This window comes from Carassius gibelio, chromosome B18 (assembly GCF_023724105.1).
Source record: "Carassius gibelio isolate Cgi1373 ecotype wild population from Czech Republic chromosome B18, carGib1.2-hapl.c, whole genome shotgun sequence".
NCBI classification, from domain to species: domain Eukaryota; kingdom Metazoa; phylum Chordata; class Actinopteri; order Cypriniformes; family Cyprinidae; genus Carassius; species Carassius gibelio.
Window position 1 is genome coordinate 22,951,792 of NC_068413.1, and position 14,295 is coordinate 22,966,086.

The 14,295-nt window shown below is 40.0% G+C and overlaps 1 protein-coding gene across 1 annotated transcript; it reads right to left on the reverse strand.

The window, feature by feature from the left end:
* Positions 1–831: 831 nt before the first annotated feature.
* On the reverse strand, positions 832–13,958 carry LOC127977645 (sodium- and chloride-dependent GABA transporter 2-like). The gene is made up of 14 exons (XM_052582633.1): positions 13,789–13,958; positions 13,554–13,688; positions 13,053–13,193; positions 12,868–12,955; positions 12,500–12,632; positions 8,345–8,479; positions 8,043–8,146; positions 7,721–7,845; positions 7,463–7,575; positions 7,027–7,164; positions 2,134–2,236; positions 1,934–2,034; positions 1,561–1,731; positions 832–1,429 (listed from the first exon to the last, which is right to left on the reverse strand). The coding sequence occupies exons 1-14, from the start codon at positions 13,925–13,927 to the stop codon at positions 1,289–1,291; spliced, it is 1,767 nt and encodes a 588-aa protein (XP_052438593.1). The 5' UTR covers positions 13,928–13,958; the 3' UTR covers positions 832–1,288.
* Positions 13,959–14,295: the final 337 nt, after the last annotated feature.

Consider the following 14,295-nt stretch of genomic DNA (forward strand, 5'->3'; position numbering starts at 1 on the left):
ATCCATCCAAGGTTAAAAAACATTGTCATTTTGTCAAAATATAATTTTAAAATTACCTCAATTTTCAGAAATCCCCAAACGGTTCACGCGAAGCTGTTCAAAAGATTCAGTTTCCTTAAACTCTACCTTTCGGTAGCATACTGTGTTCTGATTGGTCAACTGACATAGTCAGTTTTGATTGGTTGTTCCGCACACAACTTCACGGTAAACAATGCGTTAGCATCTTTTTGGGGTGAATTATGTCTTATTCCTCTCATCGTGAAGCAAACAGTAAAATAAAAAACTTGAACAGTCGCTGCTTTTTCTTTTGTGTGGGCGAATTCAAGCTGCGCGCTTCAGTTTGAATCTGAATAGCGCGTTCGGCGGGAGGGCATGGTCACATTAGATATAATGAAGGGAGATGTGAAAAACGGACATCGCGTTGTTTTCATATGGATTACTTTATTACAGAATATTTTCGGCAGCACTTGTTTAGTTTTAAAGTAGACATTTCTATAGATATCTCTCTCATGTATCTTCGTTGAGTATTCACGGAGTTACACTTCATTTTAATGATGTGTTTGGAAATGAAGATCAGCGCAGACAAAGGCTGCAGACAGCACACATACTGATAAGACGCTTGGGAGAAAACAAACACATAACTATATAATCATACTTCGCGTTGTGATTCGGAGATGCTTGTTGGTCCAAATAAAGTTGGTAATGAAAATCCCGCATTGAACTCACCGAGATTAGAAAAGCAGTCATCAGTGAAACGTTGTGAACACAACAAAAGGGATTTGTTGTACTGCTCTGGTATTGTGGTATAAATGAATTTTAACCATTGGTTCTTCTGATCTTCATTCTTTGGCAGTGAAAATTAAACAAACTTGCCTTTACAATTAAAAACACACTATCTCCTCGACATGATGCTATCACACCAACCAGAGCATCTGTGTGTGGGGGGTGGGGCAGGTCAGAGTTCCGTTTCTCCCAAGACGGTAGGCGGAGATTCTTATGCAAAGTGTTCTAGTGACGTACATAGAGATGGGCAAAAGATTTGAAATCTATAACGACTCGTTTCAGCGATTCAGAGTCGACTCCTTACTTTAGAAGCCAATAACTTCATAAATCGTGTAATTTTTGGTTTAATTACTTTGCACATTGTTGACACTGATGGACAGCTACATCATACACTTGATACAGGTAATTTTTGATTTCCCATCTGTGTGGCTCTTTAAATTTGGGCCTTTACTTCTACAACTTGTTAGTATAGGGACTATTGACAAAATATTGACTACAAAATACATTAGTGTCCATTTTCATCTTCATTTATGTGTGCCCTAACTAAATCTTCCATCTCTGCAGTGAAAGTAGTTTCCTTCATTTCAGCTCTTTGTTTGGAGGTGAGAGGAAGCTCTGGATCAGGACTGCACAGGTGAAGCCAACGCTGTCAAACACAGGAAAAACAACAGTGAGGTAGTATTAAAACTTGAAAGTGGACTAGACATAATCTCTTGGTTAGGTGTACAGATTAGCATTCACTGTTTCTTGCCTTGTTTATCTTATAAAATGCCTGACCTGTTTCAGACTCCCTTTCCTGGCAAACAGTTGACCCAGCGCCCATCCAGGCACCAGTATGATGGAGGACAGGGCCAGTAACCAGCCTAGCACATACGCCCAGTCTGGGTACACATACCAGCGGTTAAAAGTGAGGGGCGTGTACTCTACCATAGAACAGAAAAAAGACACCTGAGAATGAACAGAAGAGAAAGAGAAATAGTGAAAAAGGATGCAAAAGAAAAAAACATGGCAAGTACATGAAAAAGGATGCAAAAGAAAAAAACATGGCAAGAACTGAGTTCAAAACTATGGTTAAGAAATGGCTCAGATATTAACAAATATTATAAGTCACAGGACAAAACAGGCCCAATCAGAATGCAGAGACACTCACCACAGATACGAGAGGAGTCAGGTATTTCCAGCACAGCATGAATATGTAGTTGGGCCGTGAGTTCGTCATGTCCTCAATGATGTCAAACATTCTCTCAGCCCCTGTGGTGTTTAGATGACTTAGCTTTACTGGCTTTCCAGAATTGACAATGTATTCTGTTGGCTATATCATGTTATGGTTTTAGCTTGTGTGAAACTCACCAAAAATCCAACCCATGGCCAGAGTCTCAAACACAGACAGGAACAGTACACAGGCTCCATTGCAGGCATAGTAGTCAAACAACTGGAATACATACATCCCCCCCTGCAAGTCACAATACAATATTACAACTAGGGCCAGATTGAGGTATTGTGGTGGTAATAATATAAAACACAAATTAAAGAAAAATACAATTGCAAAGTACAATTACAGCTCTCCATGGGAATTAGGGATGGGAAGTTCGATTCTTTTCCGCGAACCGGTTCTTTCGGACGGTTCAATTCAATGAACTGGTTGAAAAAAACGGTTCAGCGGTTCTTTTACGCTCAACGTAATGACCTCATTGGCGATGACGTAATGGCGTCACGTCTATCAAATATATATATTTATTTATAAGTCAGTAATCATATCTTTAGTCAGTTAAAAACCTCATAATCATGAAAAGTTTACATTTGAGTTTTGCAACAACGCACCCAAATACAGTAAAATTAATAATGTGGATACGAGGATTTAAGTCTTGAAGATTTAAAGTAAATAAATTAGGTGTCATCAGCGCAGAAACCATGATCCACTTACTATACATAATCCATTGCGATGTATTTTTTTTTAAATGAACTTACGTTTCGCCAGATTGCCCTTCGTCCAAGCCCTTGGTTTACCCGCGCTCATAACATTAGCACAGAATCAGTTCAGAATCAATCACCAAAAGAATCAGTTCGGTTCAGACGCTCTGTGTGTCAGTCTGTTCACGCTGAATCACACATGCGCAGTATCATCAGCTCCTCAGCTCTTGAATCAGACGCGTCCGAAAGAAACGGTTTTCGGTTCAGTGTCCTGATGATCCGAAAACTGATGCAACCGGTTCTTGACTTGAGAACGAGAATCACTCTAACCGGCACGTGCTGCAGTTCAGTTTCATCAGCTGCTCTACTCGTGTTCATGTTCTGTTTACAACAAACTCAATTTGTAAATGTGTCATCATTAACTATATACACAGTACAGATATTTCATAAATCATCTCTTATTCCTATTATACATAGAGTCTTAATTATTGTCCAACTTCCCTGAAAACCCCTTTGGCCTATACATTATCTACAATATACAGATCGAAACATTTATCTTAAAAAAAAAAAAAAGCTAAATTAAGGGGGGTGGGGGGGTGGGGGGGGGTGAAATGCTATTTCATGCATACTGAGTTTTTTACACTGTTAAAGAGTTGGATTCCCATGCTAAACATGGACAAAGTTTCAAAAATTAAGTTGTACGTTTGAAGGAGTATTTTTGTCAAAAATACTCCTTCTGGTTTGTCACAAGTTTCGGAAAGTTTTTTTCGAGTATGGCTCTGTGTGACGTTAGATGGAGCAGAATTTCCTTATAAGGGCACTTCTGCCGGAAGAGCGCGTGCTCCCGTATAGCAGAGCACTGAGAGAGCACAGGCATTCACTGATCAGAGCGAGAGCATCGCGAAATGTCACACAAGGAGTGTATTTTTGCCAGGGAAAGACAACCCTGCACAGATTACCAAAAAAAAAAAACAGCATTAAGGGACCAGTGGATGGAGTTTATTTTTACAGAGCATCAACGGAGTTGTGCAAGTGTTTTTGTTTGTTCCCTGCATTTCGAAGAGGCCCAGTTTGACGCCGGATTTGCACATTGTTTATTTCTTAAGGATAATGCAGTCCCAATGAAAAAGGGTCACGATCGTGTTTTGGAACCGCATGTGGTGAGTAAAACTGCTTATCTCTGCCTCCTTGTTAGTGCTTCCGCCTCCCCTGCCGGAGACCCGGGTTCGAGCCCCGCTCGGAGCGAGACGTTGCTGCTGCTGCTCTCGTTCAGTTTCAGCCTTCACAGCTGTCACAGCTTCCAAACGCTCTCAACGCAAAAGCTTACTCGCGCGCGTGATTCTTTAGCTCCGCCCACACGTCACGCCTCCATCCGGCCGTGTTTTTCCAGGAAAAATCGGTACAGACTATCTTTCTCTTATGAATATAATAAAACTAAAGACTTTTTGGAGTTATGAAGGATGCAGTACTACTCTATAGGTACTCAAGATTAACAGGATATTGAGTGAAAACGAGCATTTCACCCCCCCTTTAAATATAGTTATTTTATCACACTTTCCTATGTTTAACAAAATGCTTAAAAAATTACACGCATGCGCAGTATCATCAGTTCATTGGTTCTTAAAACGGACGCGTCCGAAAGAAACGGTTTTCGGTTCAGTGTACTGGTGATCCGAAAACCGATGCAACCGGTTCTTGACTCGAGAGCGAGAACTGCTCCAGGAGTGGGCATGTTCGTTCATCATCTGGCTCGGCTCGGTGTTCATCTTCAGTTCGGTCTTCACAGTAGTTCAGTCAGTTTACTGTTTGAGTACATTAATTACTCTGGGATATTGGTTTATTCTGAGTCAGAGGGAGTGTCAGTCATGTTAAAAAAGTTAACAGCTTAAGTAGTTTGTGGATTAATGCTTATTGGAGACGCAAACCATTTCAAACGATTCAGTTCGATTTGGTGAACTGGTTCAATCGGTTCACTAAGAAGAACCGGTTAAATTGAATGATTCGTTCACGAATCGGACATCATGGGAATTTTGAATCTTAAATTTAAGCTTGATTAAGGTTTTTTTTTTTTATATTGGCCTTTATCTTTAGGCCTTTATAAGTTCAATTTATTATTTTGGTTAGTTAATTAATTGGTTTACTGGTCATTTTAACATTATGCCTTTATACTGTAGGCTCAGTAAATTTTTGTGTGATAAGTTAACTCATTTTAGATATATAGATACTTTATTAATTCCAGAGGGAAATTCAAATTTTGTTCATTTTACTCTCCTCACACTAAACACAGTTCCCCTTCAGGAACTCGAGCTTCGTTGAAATGCTATGGGAATGCCTTCAGCGTGACAACGCTTTGAATCATATGTGTAATCTGACCAATGGATGGGCGAAACGTCACAGGTGGGTGACGTAGAGACCAGGAAGCTATCAAAGTACAGTATGTGTGGTGAAACCGCCGACAGTTTTCTGTCTTTCAGCAAGCGTTCTGTGTGTGTCAGTCGCTGTTTGTTGTGTCTTATTTAGTGTTGTTTGTCCAGTTATAAGCTCCAGTATGTCAAAGCTTCAGCAAAAGGCTCTCTTTGAGGAGGGAGCTGATTGTGCTTTTCCTGCTCCACTCTTAATGGGCATGCTCTGAGGAGTGTGTCCATTCCTGTGATTGAGATCACGGGGATCGCACGTGATCTTGTGGATGGGTTGGAGATGTAATCTTCCTATCTCGACCCGCATTCCCTAGATCTAGCGCTCTCTTTTGTGGTTTGGAAGCCCACGCTGCAGTTTCTTCCTCCTCTGAATAATAGGTCGCTGCTGCAGCTATCTTTCTATTAGGAGATTGATATTTTTTGTGTAACCAAGCAGGTTGAACGCTGCCAAGGAAACGTGTGTGTTACATCATTTTTGTATTTTATACGAATCTTATCACACTAGATCATGTTTACTTTATGAAGAATTTTATCTGACAATGAGAAGTTAGATATACAGGGGCTCTTGGGCTAAAAAAATTCTTGAGTAGAGCATGTGTTTACCTCCCTTCCTCCGAGGAGGTTGAGGTGGTTAGTAGGGGCTGCTGGGCGGGAGCCAACCTACTGGGTTCCAGCTCCTCATTCTGGGAGCGTCACTTCTCATACTCCCCAGAATTTAGAGTCAGAGTGGCCCTCCCAAGCCAAAGGCAGACCTGCAGTCCATCATTCTTGCTGGATAGTCTTTGTTTAGACATCCTGACACCTAATGTCCAGGACTTCTGAGGGCCGGCCCTCTCTTGGGAAGAGAGGTGTACACCCCATTACACGGTGCCCGTCTCTCCTCAGTGCCCTCAGGAGGTCAGTCGGCCAACCCTGCCACTCATGGTGCTTCAGAGTCCAGCGGTCTCTGGTGAGTGCTTCTCTCGGTTACTGCCCAGAAGCGAAGCGGTGCTAAGAAGCTCCCTACCTTTTCTGAGGTCTCTAGAGCAGCTAGTTTGGCCATCTCCTGCCAATTTGCAAATTCAGGGCACCAACCTAGCTGCTCTAAATGCCCCAGAGGCCAGTCTCAAGAGACTGGTTCCCTTAGTAGGTTACCTGGTGGTGTGGGAGCCCTTGCCAAGTGTGCCTTATTGGGTCCTACACTGAGCAGGCTCTAATTCTATGAGGCTTTGTCTGTATGCCTTTTCCCTGATGGTTATGTTCCTGTTTTAGAGAGAGTGCACTGGGATGGGGTCCATCTACTACTAGTAGCCCTGTTCTGGCCAGGTCGAGTATGGTTTCTCGGACCTGATTTCCCTCTTTGATGGCTCTCCATGGGAGATTCCAGTCAGGAGGGATCTCCTTTCACAAGTAGAGGGTACAATCTTTCACCCCTGCCCGGAGCTGTGGAAGCTGTTGGTGTGGCCTCTGAGGGGGCACAACACATAGCTTCCATTCTCTCAACTGATGTTGTTGAGACCATCGTCCAGTCCAGAGCTCCCTCCACAAGTAAACAGTACATATCGAAGTGAAAGATTTTCATTTCTTGATGTGGAGACTGCCAGCTCGACCCAGTAAACTGCCCAGTTTGTACAGTGCTGGAATTTCTGGAGGCTCGTTTCTCCACAGGGTTGACCCAGTCCACCCTAAAGGTCTACATGGTGGACATTGCGGCCTATGACACCCCTCTCGGTGTCCAGTCAGTGGACAGGCACTACCTGGTTACACATTTCTATGTCACCCACCCATGATGTCTCGCCCATGCATAGCTCTTATTACAAATACAGTATTATTCAGAGCGTGTTTACACTGAAGGTGTTCCCACAGCATTTCAATGCAGCATCATTCCCTCAGGGAACCATGGCTACATGCGTAACCTGGAGACAGTTCTTCTGACCTCTGTAACCATGATGAATTGGCCCAAGAAGCAAATGAGACAGAAGAGCAGTATGAAGATTTCTCGCCGTCCTTCTCTGCGCAGAATCATGGGGAAGAGGTCAATCACTGACGTTGTGACGGCTTCCATTGAAACAAACTTCAAAGGGAATGTCATAGGAATGGAACAACATGAGAGTGAGTTAATGATAACAGAATTTTCATTGTTGGGTGAACTATCCCTTCAACACATTGAACGCTGTTTTTCTAACCAACACAAAAAGATCCCTGATGAATTTGGAGCTATAATTTGAGTTATACATATAAATGTCAAACCTAAATTTTAAACTAGCATTCCGAAAACTAAAATTTAGATTAAACATTTTAAATTGTTAAACCAAAATTTGTAGTGCCTTGCATTTCAAGTTGTTAACTTTTATTAGTACGTTTCAGCTCACCTGTGTATCTAGCCCCAGCAAAATAATCATGATGAAGAAACAAACAGCCCACAACTGAGGAAGAGGCATCATAGCCACAGCCTGTGGATAAGCTATGAATGCTAGTCCTGGCCCTGTCAGAGACAGTTCAAGATCGGATTTTGAGCAATACATATTCTTAGTCATTACTTGAACACGGTCTCTGTTTGCGGTATTTCATTATGCTTTCAGTACTCTTATAATAAATACATCCCGTGTTATCATGAAAGGTTGCATCACCTGATTCTGCGACCTCTGCAATGGGGATGCCCTGCTCTTGGGCCATGAAGCCCAAGACTGAGAACACAGCAAAGCCAGCCACCAAACTTGTGCAACTGTTCAGGATGCAAAGCCACAAGCTGTCCCTGATAGACATACAGTAAAGTAGTTTATAAAAACACACCCAAACAACCTCACGGTCTAGCATTTGCTGGTTGAAAATCACTTGCAGTATACATTTCAATAATTACATTTTTCTAATAAAACATAACAAATAGTTAATTTGTTTAGTTGTTTACCCATTCTTAATCTTTGTCATTTTATTGTATGCATCAATACTAACCTGTAGCAGTTGTTGTTGTATTTATTGTAGCTGGATAAAACAGTGAGAGTGCCAACAGACACACTGTAGGAAAATAAGATCTGTGCCCCGGCCTCCAACCAAACCTACACACACAGCAATTTCAATATATTAATAGTATAAATGTGTTAGTTAGTGAAAAACATAATTTTTAATGTTAATATGTAGTGATATGTTAAAAATGTTAAATAATAATGTGTTCTAGTCAATAGTTTTATATATTTTACATAGGCTATATGTGGTTATAAGGTCACATTGTGGTATATGGCAGATGGTGTGGTTACCTGCGGGTCAAAGAGACGGGCTGGTTCAGGGTACAGGTAAAACACAACCCCCTGCAGAGCTCCAGGAAGAGTCAACCCACGAATCAGCAACACAAGCAGCATCACATAAGGAAATGTAGCTGTGAAATACACCGCCTACAGGCACAAATGCAATATTAAATTTCTGCCAATATATATATATATTAGGGGTGTAACGATACGCGTATTCGTATTGAACCGTTCGGTACGAGGCTTTCGGTTCGGTACGCGGTACGCATTATGTACCGAACGGTTCGTTGGACTAATTAATTAAATTTGGAAAATAAAAAAGGTGTGTGAAATATAATGTTATGCGTTCAACAAGGTAGCCCAATAACCCAAACGACGTAACAGGCAATGCCCCTGACACCCCCGAAGAAAAAAAACCACCAACTTATATGTTTATGTTAGGCTACTCAGTCAGGCGCTCGCTCACTCAGTACGCGCTGAAGGCTCGGTACGGAGCCCCGCACGTCACCTGTAGGAGAGAAAAAATATCAATCCGTGGCGACGGTTTTGCAATCCGTCCCCTCAGTTTATAAACCGTGCTCATGAATTAATAAACTGTTCACTCGGTTTAACAAATCGTACCCAGGATTAACAAACCGTGCCCACGAATTCCCAGTCCGTGCGTTTAGATTGTGTAAACCGTACCCTCGGTTTTTGAATCCGTACCCACGAATTCATAATCCGTGCGCACGCTTTCGCAATCCGTTCCCTCGGATTTGAAAACTGACACGCATTTTACACCTAACAGTGAAACATGCATCTAACTCCGGCAGGTGGGGTGAGGTGGGTGGAGCTTAGTATAATAAAATCACAAAAATAAGTCTTCATGTTAAGAAAGAATTGTACACAAGCATTTCCAAAACTGTCCAAAGGTTATTTAAAAATAAAGCAATTCACAAATTATTTTATGACAAATATTTTTACTGTCTTGTACTCATTTATTTAGCCTACAAATTAAAATTATAAAAAATAACTTTATTTTTATTTGTATCATTATTATATATTATTAAACAGGTTATGCATAAGAATCTTTTATCCAAAATAACTTACAAAAGAGGAAAAAATTACTCCAGAGTCAGTCACAATGCCAGGTTTATTGCACAATAATAATCAAGTGCTATTATAGATTATCAGCAATTGAACAAGATTTTAATGCGCATCTTTCTTATTAAATCTTTGTATTCCACCTCGTACTACACTTGATAGAGAATCACTTAAGACACTTTGCTGTTAACCTATTCCACATAATAATATTCAATAAAACTGTATGTTAACACGTAGAAGTTTGCTGCATGAATCCGTGAGTACGGTTTACAAATCCGAGGGAACGGATTGCGAAAGCGTGCGCACGGATTATGAATTCGTGGGTACGGATTCAAAAACCGAGGGTACGGTTTACAAAATCTAAGTGCACGGATTGGAAATTCGTGGGCACGGTTTGTTAATCCGTGGGCACGATTTGTTAAATCGAGTGAACAGTTTATGAATTCGTGAGTACGGTTTATAAACTGAGGGGACGGATTGCAAAACCGTCGCCACGGATTGCTTTTTTTTCTCCTACAGGTGACGTCCCGGGCTCCGTATACGGACATCACCGCAGCGAATGGTGCATTTACGTTATAGCCGCGGATATGAGACCTTACTCTGTAGTGGAAAACGCAGGTTTTAAGAACATGCTTAATGTAATTGAGCCCCATTACAATATTCCTTCACGAGCCCATTTCAGCCAGACCGTAATTCCTGCTTTGTTCCAAAAAACATAAGCCCAAATAGAGAACCAATTGAGTAAAAACACACTAAATATAAAGAGTTATAGAGTTCCATATAAAAAGAGTTACATCTTTGTATTTGTTCATAACCACTACAACAATATTACATTTAATTTAAAAAATTTTTTTTTATAAGGAGCTATTTTTGTTTTATACAGTATGCTGCTAAGAAAACACCATAGAAGATGGGTAAAGAATAGCTCCATCATTGTTCAATGTAAAAAAAACACATACTTTGTTAGTTTTAATAAATAAAACATTTTTTAAAAAATCAAGGAAATTTATCTGCCAATTTTTTCTTTTTGCTGTATCTAAAACGTACCGAACCGTACCGAACCGAACCGTGACATCAGTGTATTGAACCGAACCGAACCGTGAATTTTGTGAACCGTTACACCCCTAATATATATATATATATATATATATATATATATATATATATATATATATATATATATATATATATATATATTTATACAGTATACAGTATTGTTCAAAATAATAGCAGTACAATGTGACTAACCAGAATAATCAAGGTTTTTAGTATATTTTTTATTGCTACGTGGCAAACAAGTTACCAGTAGGTTCAGTAGATTGTCAGAAAACAAACAAGACCCAGCATTCATGATATGCACGCTCTTAAGGCTGTGCAATTGGGCAATTAGTTGAAAGGGGTGTGTTCAAAAAAATAGCAGTGTCTACCTTTGACTGTACAAACTCAAAACTATTTTGTACAAACATTTTTTTTTTCTGGGATTTAGCAATCCTGTGAATCACTAAACTAATATTTAGTTGTATGACCACAGTTTTTTAAAACTGCTTGACATCTGTGTGGCATGGAGTCAACCAACTTGTGGCACCTCTCAGCTGTTATTCCACTCCATGATTCTTTAACAACATTCCACAATTCATTCACATTTCTTGGTTTTGCTTCAGAAACAGCATTTTTGATATCACCCCACAAGTTCTCAATTGGATTAAGGTCTGGAGATTGGGCTGGCCACTCCATAACATTAATTTTGTTGGTTTGGAACCAAGACTTTGCCCGTTTACTAGTGTGTTTTGGGTCATTGTCTTGTTGAAACAACCATTTCAAGGGCATGTCCTCTTCAGCATAGGGCAACATGACCTCTTCAAGTATTTTAACATATGCAAACTGATCCATGATCCCTGGTATGCGATAAATAGGCCCAACACCATAGTAGGAGAAACATGCCCATATCATGATGCTTGCACCTCCATGCTTCACTGTCTTCACTGTGTACTGTGGCTTGAATTCAGAGTTTGGGGGTCGTCTCACAAACTGCCTGTGGCCCTTGGACCCAAAAAGAACAATTTTACTCTCATCAGTCCACAAAATGTTCCTCCATTTCTCTTTAGGCCAGTTGATGTGTTCTTTGGCAAATTGTAACCTCTTCTGCATATGCCTTTTTTTTAACAGAGGGACTTTGCGGGAGATTCTTGAAAATAGATTAGCTTCACACAGACGTCTTCTAACTGTCACAGTACTTACAGGTAACTCCAGACTGTCTTTGATCATCCTGGAGGTGATCATTGGCTGAGCCTTTGCCATTCTGGTTATTCTTCTATCCATTTTGATGGTTGTCTTCCGTTTTCTTCCACGTCTCTCTGGTTTTGCTCTCCATTTTAAGGCATTGGAGATCATTTTAGCTGAACAGCCTATCATTTTTTGCACCTCTTTATAGGTTTTCCCCTCTCTAATCAACTTTTTAATCAAAGTACGCTGTTCTTCTGAACAATGTCTTGAACGACCCATTTTCCTCAGCTTTCAAATGCATGTTCAACAAGTGTTGGCTTCATCCTTAAATAGGGGCCACCTGATTCACACCTGTTTCTTCACAAAATTGATGACCTCAGTGACTGAATGCCACACTGCTATTTTTTTGAACACACCCCTTTCAACTAATTCAACTAATTGCCCAATTGCACAGCCTTAAGAGCGTGCATATCATGAATGCTGGGTCTCGTTTGTTTTCTGAGAATCTACTGAACCTACTGGTAACTTGTTTGCCACGTAGCAATACAAAAATATACGAAAAACCTTGATTATTCTGGTTAGTCACATTGTACTGCTATTATTTTGAACAATACTGTATATAAATTAAATTAAAATTAAATTTATGCATTTTGCAGACGCTTTTATCTAAAGCGACTTAAAGTGCATTCAGGCTATACATTTTTACTTATCATGTATATACATGATTATCATTATCATTATATATATATTATCGTCCTTCTGCCACACAGACGAAAGCAATGTGACAAAACACCAATTTCTTACCAATAAATAGAACTCATTGATTTCTTTCAGAAAGAAGCACATGAGATTTTTGCTCACCTTGCCTGTAGATTTGACTCCTTTCCAGATGCAGAAATAACAAATGACCCACATTGCAATGAGACACAGAAGAATCTCCCAGTTGATCTTACCGATCTCCTCAATACCTCCAGAGAGAGACAGAACTCTGCGTCTGTAATGAGAGAGTCAGAACCTTTATGCTTTTGTTTTTTGGTAGCACTTTATTTTGATATAGTGCACTTTAGACATTCTACTAACTATAAATAACTTCACGTAACTACGTGCCAACTTCCAGTCATTAGAGTATGAGTAGACTAAATATCTGCTAACACTTTATTTTGATGGTCCCCCAACAGACATTGTTCACAGTGTTTTTTGCAAAACTCAGTATCACTTTAATTATTTACTCCCAGAACTCAGTAGCAGCAGGTGTTGAATTAATCAGCGTTGTTTGGTTGAGGGTCAAATTCTTTGCAGCAAGATTTACACAGTCATCTAAGAAAAAGAAAAAGTGAGAAATAAAGATGTGATATTCAGAAGGTGGGAGCAGATGGGTTTAACATTATGTGTATTTATTCATTTAGATCATCACCTGTGTTCCAGGTGTTGTCACAGCTGGCCCATGGCAGTTGGGAGCTGAAAGAGAAGATGAGGTAGAAAAGCGCCCAGGCCAGAATGACGATGTAATACATGCAGCTGTACAAAAGAATCAGTTGTCCTCCATAGCCAATACCTGACAAAAGCAAACAAACCCAATGACTAGAAGTGAATCAAAACAAGAATTAAAGGATGATTTACCCAGTTTGAATGAATGCTGGTTTCTTTTACACTGCATGCACTTTGAGTTTTGTGTCTTTCTTCTGATTATTTATTAAACCAGATGGCTTCTTTCACGAATGTTTTTCTACTGAACACATATTCATATCTTTTACTTAGGAAGAAAAAAGGGAAAAGGAAATAGTTGATATAGAGAAAAATTGGCATTTCCGCATTTGAGTAAAACTACATGGCGTTTCAATGCAAAAAGATTAACAAAATGTAATTAAACACTTTTTACAGATATCTAATAAATATATGTTTTTATGACTCTCACCCTCAGCTAATGGACAGAGCCGATGCCAACAAGTAATGCCCCCTTCCTGTGTGTACTGTCCCATAGCTGTTTCTAGCAGGAACAGAGGGACCCCACAGGTAACCACAAACACCAGGTAGGGTATCAGGAACGCCCCTGAGAACACACCAGTGCAAAAACACATTATTTAAATATCACTGACATAATGCTAAGGGAGTAAGTGTATTTTATATTTAGGTTGCAGCTGGTTTCTTACCTCCTCCATACTTGTAGCAGAGGTAAGGAAACCTCCACACGTTACCCAGTCCAATCACATTCCCTGCCACAGCCAGAAGATACTCTGTTTTACTGCCCCAGTACCCTCTCTCCTCTATTTGTCCTTCTATTCTGTCCATTCTGTTCAGTTTTTACACCTTTCCATAGATGTCAAGGCTGCACTAATTCTGTAGTGGAGGTAGTGGTGTTATACATTGACAGATCCTCCCCATACTGAACTGAATACCACAGTTACATTATTTAAGAAACAGAAAAGACAGGTAGGCAAAATCAATAAATAATGAAAAATGATTGGTTTTAAAACAAGACTCCAGTCTAGGAAGACTAGTAAATATGAGCTTCCAATTAATATGAAACCAAGAAAAACATTTAAATGCTGTTAACTGTTTTGTTTTGGTCATGTACAACTTGGACAATTTTGGGTTGGTTCAGTCCATGGCCCAGAACTCCTTACAGGACTTTCCACTTAATTGTACTAAGATTCATA

Excerpts from the sequence above, each read along its gene's own strand:
- LOC127977645 (XM_052582633.1), bottom strand. The coding sequence starts at position 13,927 with ATGGACAGAATAGAAGGACAAATAGAGGAGAGAGGGTACTGGGGCAGT. Across the intron at positions 12,956-13,052 it reads TGACAACACCTGGAACACAG|ATGACTGTGTAAATCTTGCT; the intron begins GTGATGATCTAA and ends TCTTTTTCTTAG. Across the intron at positions 7,576-7,720 it reads TGCAGAGGTCGCAGAATCAG|GGCCAGGACTAGCATTCATA; the intron begins GTGATGCAACCT and ends TGTCTCTGACAG.